At 36.4% G+C, this 10,460-nt stretch overlaps 1 protein-coding gene across 2 annotated transcripts in view; it reads right to left on the bottom strand.

The window, feature by feature from the left end:
- Positions 1-4,426: 4,426 nt before the first annotated feature.
- PARVA (parvin alpha) overlaps positions 4,427-10,460 on the bottom strand; it is a 69,583-nt gene continuing 63,549 nt past the window's right edge. For both annotated transcript variants that reach the window (XM_049819947.1, XM_049819946.1), the window contains one exon: positions 4,427-9,475. In XM_049819947.1, the coding sequence (XP_049675904.1) occupies positions 9,399-9,475 (77 nt within the window). In that variant the 3' untranslated portion in view covers positions 4,427-9,398. The remainder of the gene's footprint in view (positions 9,476-10,460) is intronic.

Genomic DNA, 10,460 nt, shown 5'->3' with positions numbered 1-10,460 from the left:
TGTTTTTATTTTAATTCTTCTATAATTGTGTAAGTACAATTAGTATTGCTTCCATTTTGACAGGCTACACTCAGTAGTAACTCAGATTACCCTCTCTGCATCTCATATTTGAGGAGTTTTATTTTGATAATGCATTATTAAGAGAAGGCACAGTGACCCAATTAGAAATACTGATAGGGATCCTGACCAATTCAATCTTTATATTTTATCTTAAAAAAGAAAGAAAGAAAGAAAGAAAGAAAGAAAGAAAGAAAGAAAGAAAGAAAGAAAGAAGAAAGAAAATAAAAGCTCCCAGATAACAAAATTATGAAAATCACAAAGGGAAATGCCACCTCAAACTGTACTTCTATCAAAAATGTAGCCACCACAAATTTGTTTTCCACTTATCTGAATCAAGACTGGGACTAATTTCCCAATGCATTAGAATTGTGCATTATTTTTTTTTGTTCTCTTACAGCTTGCAAGGCAAACAAAACCCCAAAATTAATTACAATACTTTAACAGCCTGTCAGATAAGGCAGTTCTGTTTCTTACTTTTTAAGCTAGTGCATTCATGGGAATATTTTTTTTTTGTAGCATTATCTCATAAAAATACACATGTAAGTTTAGCACAAACCATAAAAATGTATTGTAGACTTCAGTTAATCTAGTATCTTTCATTTGTAAGGAGGATTTGGGTGGAGGCCAAGTTAATTAAAACCAGAATAGAAATGTGTTCTATTCATATGAGTCATATACCTCTGACTCACAATAGAGTCTGTGCAGCTAATGGGTTAATTTGTCCCGATAACATAGAAAAAATGAAGCTAGAGGTTATGACACTGTTTGAACTGAGTGCTGGTTTCAGACAGTAGATGTACAAGGTTTTTATGCAATTAAGAGTACAGATCTGCTCTAATGATGTCCTTTCTGTCTATTCAAGTGCCGTTACAAACAGTTCAGAAAGATCTGGAGGTACAGAAGGCTTAGAAATCCAGGACTGACACCTTCAATACTCTCTTATTGTAACAATATGCACATGAAAGTGTTTAAGCTACTGTTACATAGAGGAAAGTCTATATCACATGCATGTAACTTGTAATACTGGCAATTTCCTCCTAGCCAATGGCCCTGTAGCACTTCATTGGGAAAAATTCCTCCCCAAGCAACCTAACAAACCCATACACTTACTTGCCTCAGTGGCCTGATGCTGAGCACCTATACTTCTACCAGAAAAGTGTGGTCATCTTTTAAGCTAGCAGCCTTTGTAACTCCTCTGATCCCTTTTCCCCGGGGAATGGCATTCCACACAAGCCTCACTGGTAACTTCCTAGTTCCTTGTTTTACACCACAACTTAAAGGCACAGATAGGGTACAGAAAGGGGAACTTGGTTCCTAATCCATACCTATCATGATCATTTGTGTAAAGCTAGAGAAGTTCACTTACAGTTTTCCTCCTCCCACATTCCTGCAAGACTATGAACAGTTCAAGACAAGGACTGTATCATAGCGTGCATTCATGGAACTGCTAGTGCAACAAACCCTGTAGGCATGGATATAAACCAAACAGAAAATAAGCATACCTGAGTTATATCTGCCTAAAACTTAGTGCCAAGGTTGAAAGCAGACAACAGCATTCTGCTACTCTGCAGTGGATTTAGTTATCTGATCTCCCAGGGCCTCACAAGAGGAGACATAAATTATCCTGGTTTTTCAACCCTCATGCAGGTGAAACTCTTAATAAATACAAGAGTGGACACGAAGCATATATCTTTTATGAGCTAATTTACAAAGCGGCTATAAGGGATCCTTTGAGGAAAGCAGGTCTTAAAAGTTATGGTTTTGTGGGTGTAATTATATAGGATTGTGCTAGGATGTAAAGACAATACAACACAGGCCTCAGTGTAAATGTGACTGAGGCTTCCCACGGTGATACGAATATTTATCCATTTCTAGGTAAAACAGACTCAAAAAAACCACAAGGACTTTTCTCACATATTTAAAGTTAATTCAGTATTTTTGTGAATTGAGGTTATAGTCCTCAGCACCTTGCAAGTTTCACAAGTTTCAGACTGTGCACGGTAATATAAGTACTTCCCCCTTACCCAAGTATTGTGTGCGCCCCCCCCCCCCTTTACCTTTAAGAAAAAAAGAGGGAAAAAAAAAAGTTCTGATCACAGCAATTTCCCCCCACCCCCCTGCATGTAATTTAATAGCCCTCATCTGTTCATCTAATATAACAGTTATAAATTTGGCATGTGATCCAATGGACTAATCATTCAGAGACATGACCACAGTCAGCACTGTTCATTCCTCCCAGCATCAAAAGCCCTGAGCAGTGGATGGTGCTGATTAGTCACAGCTGAAGACTTCAGAGCCTCAACATGCTAGTTTAGTATTAATTTTCACCTAACTGAACAGTGCAAACATCCAGGAGAGGGAGGAATAGTTAAAGCATGTTTTCAGGCTTATTCCCAATAAAATTAAACTGAGCCAAGTAGGAAACAGTCTGTGCAGTCTGCCACAACACGGAGATGTCAGAAGGGAAGCCGAAGATGCTCTTCCTGTCTTCCCTCCCCAGCCCATATGAGGAGGATGGCCCCAGGCAGATTTTCTGCTCTTCACACAGAATATAGGCACCAAGGTTGCAATCCTGGAAAATCTGTCTGAGCACCACCTCCCCCTGAAGCCATCTAAATTTCACCTTTGATTTTCAGTTGAAAAATCCCTAGCATTTTATGCCTCCACATGCTCGAAGCTGACCCAGTCTCAATGGGACTGAGTAATTCTAGTTTTAATCTGGCTGGGATCCAAAATTGAGATGTAGCACTCAATCCAGTACTTGTGATCAGAGAAGGCCCAAGAAATCTCAACCGGCTTTACAGACAAAATGCAAGTGTGTCTGCTATTTTCCTAAAACACAGCTTGTAGATGTGGTCCTCACCTTCCCATGTGAGCTCACCTAATAGCTAGAGAACAGGTAGGAAGCAGGGGCTGAAACTATTATTTGCTTTGCCTGAGGAAATGCAAATCTAACTCAGGCTGCAGGCTGTGTGGGGTAGGAATACCTTCTCTTGGGGCTGTTTTGACAACAGAGTCCTGGAGGAGAGGAGTGAGTGACTAAAGCTCAGCAGGAACTTGGCATTGAAACAGGTGATGTTAGTCCTAGTTCCTCTTCAGGATGTGTTTTTGGTATTTTAGCACCCTTTGATTGACTAAAATACAGAAGCAGGCCTTACAGGAGGCCCAGAAGACAGGTTCTTCCCCCAAATCCTCTTCCACCTTTTCAACAACCTAACCACCACTTATGCTCCCTCTTCTACTCTCTTTCTCTCTTAGTCAGTTAACGCGGAATTACTTTATACATAGAGTTGTAACGTCAGCTTATTAGTCAACAGTGCCTCTCCAACAACACCAAAAAAAGTGTATCACCTTAAATTCATACTGCAGTTTACGGCACTCTTCTAAGAAGGAGGAGGAAAAATGACTCCCACAGGTGCAGAAGGGCATTAAACCCAGATCTTTTACTTTCTGGTTGAATAGAGATGAAGAAATTGAGGTAGCCAGACTGTGACCTTTTTGTTGTACTGCAATGTTTGAAGAAGAGCAAGTCTACATGCTCTTCAGGACAAAATCCATAAAATTCAGGACAAAAGCCATAAGTGCATATGGTGGGGCTTAAGACCATGGATTCTAAGCAGACAGAGATACCTCCTTCCAGCCCCGAGTAATAGGCTGGGATTGAAGAACAGCATTAAAACTCACCCTGTCTTTAGTGTTCCCTGTTGATTAGGCAGCTCTGCTTGGTGGTTTCAGCTTTACAAACAGCCCTAAAGATCAAACACCTGCTTCTGGATTCATTCCAGTAATTCAGTGGCTAAAATTTCGATCTGTAGCACTTTAGATGCCTATATTTTTGATTGGTTCCAAGTTCTGCACTGAAGCTCCTGCATTAAAAGGTCACAACAAAAACAAGTTTATAAAAAAATAGATCTCAAAATCTTCGTAAATGCAGTTATTTTCTGAAATGGACAGTTTAATTTCGATCATTTTAAAATTTCACTAACATTTTGTTAAATTTCAAATTAACAAAATTACTCTGCAAATTGCATTATACCCAGCTGCAATGTCACCACTAAAGTGTTCAGCACAGTAATATTAAAGCGAAGGTATACTTTCCTATTTTGAGTCAATTAAGGCATTTTCCTGACCTGCTGCTGTTAATCATTTCAAGCATATGTTTACGTGGCTGTTTCTGCCAACCCACTTTCAGCTGTCACCAGCCCCCACAGAAAATAATAATAAAAACCTAGTACACCCACAAAGACGTAACTGAAAATGGGTTAGATGCACAGAGAGGTCTGGAGGCTCTGAGAACATAAACTATACAGCCTTCCTAATTTTTTGTCATACCTCTCATACTATGACCCAACAACAATATACAGTGTTGATTTTCAGGTGCAAATTTTATTGTGGATCATAACAAAGGTTTCAGAAAAAGCACAGGAAAAAAATCAGCAATAGAGTATCTTTTACTTACAGAGTACATAAAATACATTCTGTGAAAGCTACTAACTCTGCAGTTGAAGGGAATGCAGCTTAATTTTAACTAACCACTATTTTCAGATACACATTAAGAAGAAAATTTTGCAAATGTTCTTTTTTCTCAATTAGTTTGATATTGAAATTGAGAACCAAATATTTCAATGACCCTAACATTGCTGCAGAGTGTGTAGTATTAAACTGTTAGACAGAAAAGAAAATCTCATTATTGCAAAAAGAAATAGTCACACAGAAAATATTGTGAAATACATAAAATTAGCTGTAGTAATGTTAAATGACTCAAAACCTCTTTGGAAAATCTGTGGATGCTGAGGTATGCATAATTTTGGAATTTTGGTGCTGTTATCTCCATTTTCATGTAATACATGAAAACAAAATATCTTATTAAACTAATTATCATTTTCTACAAAGGATTTCTTCACCCTTTAATTGTACTTTAACTGTAAAGAGAAAACCCACACTAATTCTTACAGTAAACTGACAAATGTCTATTAGGTAACAGTGTAGAAAATCTTGCAAGAGGTCTTCAAGGCACTGTTGTCTCTTTGGGTGCTTGGCACACACACAGCCCATTCATGAAGGCTGTTTTGATAGGAAGACAAGAGTAACAAAAACTAGACCTAAAGCTAGTATCTAGTGTATTAATTATCATATATGCCCTTCTCTAATGAACTAAAACTCATTACCTTTAAAAGTCATTTTGCTTTACAACACTGTGGCTTGCAGTAAAGTGTCTGCTAAATTAATCTGAAACATGAATTTTAAAACACACTTTAATAAGTAAGAACAAAAGTCAACCAAGTAGCATTTATCTCAATCAATACAGTCTGCCTGAATGTAACCATTCCCAAGTACTGTAACCCTCTGCAACACAGAAAGGACCAAATGCTCTGTTGATTTAATGCCACCTGTTTACATAGAGATATGCCAATCAGCAACTTGGTCCACAGTCAAAGTAGATTAGGACCTTATCCAGCACTTGCTGGTCCACTTGAATTCCTCAACTATGGAGCTGCAAGGGCTGCTGCTGCCCTGTAACAGGAAGATACCTACTGACTAAGAAATGCAAAGAACTAGATATTCTGTAGTCAGCTCATTTAATAAGAAACTTGGTGCATTTGTACTCCATTGGAAATATAGAGCAATCCAATTCTGGACTTTATGAGTGTGTCTAAAGTAAAATTATGCAAAGATTCCTTCCATACCTTTTTTCCAGGGCCTGTTCTTTATGGCAACTAAATGCCAGTCAGCTGAGAAAGAAATTTGAAAGGAGTTGACCTTACGATATTAGGATCTTAGTTAATTATTTTGACAACAGCTTTTTGACATACTATTAAGAATCTGTAGTTCCTTTTTGAAAAAATAAGTTTTGTGTGGTTGACAGAGCATGCCAGGATCCATCAATAGGGAAACGATGCCCATCTCCAACCACAAAATAAATCTGGATACCACATTGCTGGATGCAATGGGTGGATTAGAATTCAGAGAAGTACAGAAAACTCTTTGGCAGTTTCGTAGTGCCCCAGCAGTGGAAATATTTACTGTTTGTCTGTTACTCAAGGCAGGCTGGTAATCTGCCAGTTTTCGGTGGACTCAGCTACCTGTGGGCCTTCATGTGACAAAGCACAACAGACAAGCACATTGGTCTGGTGGATGAGATCCAAATACTACCATGAGATTTTAAGGCAGTGGCTTGGATTCATACTACCTGGCTTTAGAAACCTAGCCAAAGTGCTGAGATAGCAGCCTTGAGATCAGAGGCTCCCTCTGGGACCAGGAGAGAAACTGGCCTCTCCAGGTGACCGTTCATATTTTAATGGGCTAAATCCACTGATTGGATCTATTTAATCATTTAAAGTAATTATAAATAAAACCAGGATTGACCTAAACCTTAAACAACTTCTATCTTAATATAAACAGGAAAATTATGCATTCAGCTGTGCATCAGTATACACCGCTGTGTATCAAGAATGAAAGCATTGTAGGTGTCAGCAGAATTTGGCCCAGCTAACTTACATATCACTTCCCTGAAGGAACATGCTGGCCTACACTGATTGCTGAATAGCAAACTGTCTACAGTAGTATTCTATATTTCTATAATATTCTCTATCAAAGCAATAAATATTAGATATAATCTGTATATTAGATTTCATATTTATCTGATAGCTATTTAAATCTACACTGTCAAAAATATAAGCAGTGACCCACTCCTACATGGCAGCATATACTATTTGTGTGAATGTGTTAAAACTATCACATGGGTCTATATTTACATAGGACACTCTTGTTTACATAGCAGATTTTAATTTACATAAATTCTTACCACAGGTTAGGTTATTGTGTAAAGGTTGGTTATTGTTTAAATGTTTCTATGGTTCTGCATAACTGCATTTCAGCATGACGATTTCATCATCCTGTCTCAGTTTTATGTTTTTTAAGGATGGAAAATGGAGTCTGACAGAATTCAAAATCTCCAATAATGTTATACCAATATAGCACAGGAATACTTATTTTCAAGTCCAGGCAAAAAAGAGTTTCACTGTTCCTAACCTTTTTCATTTACTATATAAATCTCCTCTTTAAAGAAAGTGTGCTCCTGAAAACAAGGGTAATCAAAATGTTTTGGCATTGTTGAGATGTAAAAGAGTGTTTCAGCCGAGTACGACCTGCAGAAAAACCATCATACATTTTTTAATTAACTATTACAATTATTAAAATCTAGCTGTGCAAATGAAAAACTTACATGTTAAACATTAAAATAAGCTGAAATTGCTGCTGGTATATACATTAGAAGTTCTGTCTCAGTTTGCTCAAAAAATGCTTGGTTAATTTCTATCGTTTAGCTTCTCAGATATTAAAGACACAATGAAAATATATTCATTTTCACCAAGGTCAAAATGTCCAGTTATTTCCCTCTATAAAAGGCAAATAATGGTTATAGTTTGTACCTCTAATTTCCGAAACTCAGTTAAAAATATAGAGGCAACAAAATATTTTAATAAAGATATTTAGAATGCTTATAACAATCAGATAACAATTTCTGAGTTCAGAGAACATCCAGGTATTGTCCTTTGAATTAATTAATGACTTTCCTTTGCAAAAGTTGGTATCTACTTCTCAGAAGAATAATTTCTGTAGCCCCCCAGCAGAAGTCTGTATCATCCTGTTATTAAACATCAGTTAGTGTTCATCAAAGACAGAACATAATTGCTTGTCTTCCCTTTATGCTAATGTTGCACTGGAAAGCTCTACATAAAAAAAAAAAAAAAGCCCTGGAAAATTGAAAAATACGTAATGCTTTATATTAAGTAGCATACAGCTATTATTGACTGTTCTTGCCAGCACTGCATTTCTTCAGATGAACAGACTCAAGAGCTGACAAATTGCTTTCCCTTTTACCTATACTAGTTCTGCCATAATTGGATGACTATTAACAAGTCTCCTCCCTGCACTAAGCAATCCAAAGATTTCTAAATAGTCCAGTAATTTCTGCCTGAGGATTTTTTCCTTTACTGTGTAACCCAGGATCCCAAGAATATGTGGTTGCTTTGGAACACTTCGTTTAGAAAGGTATCTAATACTAACAACAAGGCTTCTAAGCAAATGATTAATTTACCCTTCAACTTATGCCAGTGCAATTTTTGATGATTCAGGCAGTCTCTTTCAGCTTCTTTATGGAAACATAACTGGTGCCTGATATCAGTCTAAGGGAAGAATCAATTCCCATTTCTCTTTTGTGTGTCTGTTAAAGCTAAAACCAAACAGATAACAGCTTATACTTGGTGATGATTAGATAAAAAGTATTCTTTATAGCCATATAAAATGACCAAAGAACCTTACACTGTAACTGAGTCTTCGCAGAAGGGAGTAGTTTTGACCAAATTTTGTATCTGAAATGCTACAGGACTGTTTCTAGAAAATGAATCTTATTTTTTTGTGTTGGACATTATGCAGCAAAATACATTCACCATAAAATCAACCAAAGGGACAAATTCTAAATCTTATTTAGCAATAAATCTAAACTTGCAAGCTAGTAATCCTGTGTTTAAACTACTAAAAGAGAAACAAGCCATTCTTTTACTTTCTAATACTACGTAATAATAAAATATTATAGGGAAACTGTATTATACAGGTGTGTTTTCCTGAAGTGTGTACTTTGCAAAGAAGATCTCTTCCTTGGACAAAACCAAGTGACAAGCTGCACAGTGTGCTTATGCGGAATGCTTAATAACATATATTTAAAGCAGAGTATCACATTATAATAAGTCTGAAGTAAAGAGTAGCCACTTCAGTTTGTACCCATAAAATTCAAGCCTAATAGCACTGGAAATATAGATTAATCGGGTTAAGTGCTTGAGAAAGTCTCTTCTTTTTAGTTGTGTGTGAACAAGAGTATGTAACTGTTTCTCCCCGTGCACATTTCTCATAATTAGAATGCAACTGTCTTATCATGGATAGAAAATATTCTTCCCCTCCCCAGATTAGAAAAGATATATGTAAAAAATATTAAAATAGATACTCAGTGCAGAATCTTCCTATGATGGGCTTCAAAGGCTGATTTGAATTAAAGTTACTAAATCTTTTTTTCATTGTTGCTTCACATACTGTGTAAAGACAGTTACTATTAAGACATTAATTCTTCCAGAATATACCCAAATACCTTCCTCCAAACCTTATTTCTTCATAAGTTATATTACTTTTAAATCTACTATGAAAATAGTAGTGCAAGAATAATCAGTTAAAAATTCTTCAGATAAATGGTTTAGTTCCTTTTAGGATAAAGAGGAATACCGATGAAAAATATGCTAGTTATGATGCTTTCTTGTTAACACTCCTTTACAACCCAAATCAATTCTTCACTCCACGTTCCTGTATTTGGTAAACAAATTGTACAGTACTCTCAGTGTAGACTTCAAGTCGCAATTTACAATATCTAGAAAAAAGACAAGGGAAAAAACAATTAGTAACTTCATTAGCTCAAAACATTTTTCAGAAAAAGTGTCTACTCTCTACTTCTTTTCCTTGCTCAAATCCATATCCATGAACATTACAATCACAAGGATAGTAAGAAAGAGTAGAAATATAAATAAAGCAGTTTTTAAACTGGCAACCCAAAAAATTAGTATTTCAACCACTTTAGTTAGGGATACAAATGGCTAATGGTGCTGATGTAGAAATGCAACCAAGGTTTAGATGCCCATGAGACAAATTGTGCCTACGATTATGTAAATTTATATGACTGAATCTTCAGTCAGTTGTGGCTGAAAAGTAATGATTTTGAAAAAATCGTCAGGCAGGAACCAATGGAGCTCTTCTCTTATGTAACAATTGCAGGACTTGGCCCATTTTGTGTTGCAACATCCTTTATTAGGTCTAATTTCAACAAGATAGCTAGAGGCAAGTTTAAATTTTCTAAAGGATCTAAAGAAGCTAGATATACAAGTGCCCCTTGAAGACACTTATGAAAATGCTTTGGGTTAGCTGATGTACATGGCTGAATCAGTTCTTAGAAACTCAGTGTCTAAAGTAAAGGATTTGTATGAAACAAAAAGCTAATGAATACCTTCTGTTTTGAAGAGAAGTTCTTGAGAAAGTCAATATTATTTCACAAGAAATCTATAAAACAAACTGACAAGTACTACTGCAGCAGTCTATGCTAGTGCTTCAAGGAATATTCAATCTCAAATAGTGACTTAGAATTGCCCTCAGAAAGAACAGAATAGAATTAGAATTGTCCTATCTCTTTCTGTTGACTGTATAGTAACTCAATCTCCTAACTTTGATTCTTGCAATTGGCCATGAAGGTGTAAAGCAGATGGTGTGCCTACTCCCATTATCTTCAAAACCTCCAAGTAAGGCTAGTAAATTGTGTATGTAATCATCAGATAGTTTTGCCATTATATTTATCTACACTGATG

Source organism: Accipiter gentilis, chromosome 17, assembly GCF_929443795.1.
Source record: "Accipiter gentilis chromosome 17, bAccGen1.1, whole genome shotgun sequence".
Lineage (NCBI taxonomy): Eukaryota > Metazoa > Chordata > Aves > Accipitriformes > Accipitridae > Astur > Astur gentilis.
The sequence above is the reverse complement of the archived record's forward strand: the minus strand, read 5'-3'. Positions and strand labels throughout refer to the sequence as shown.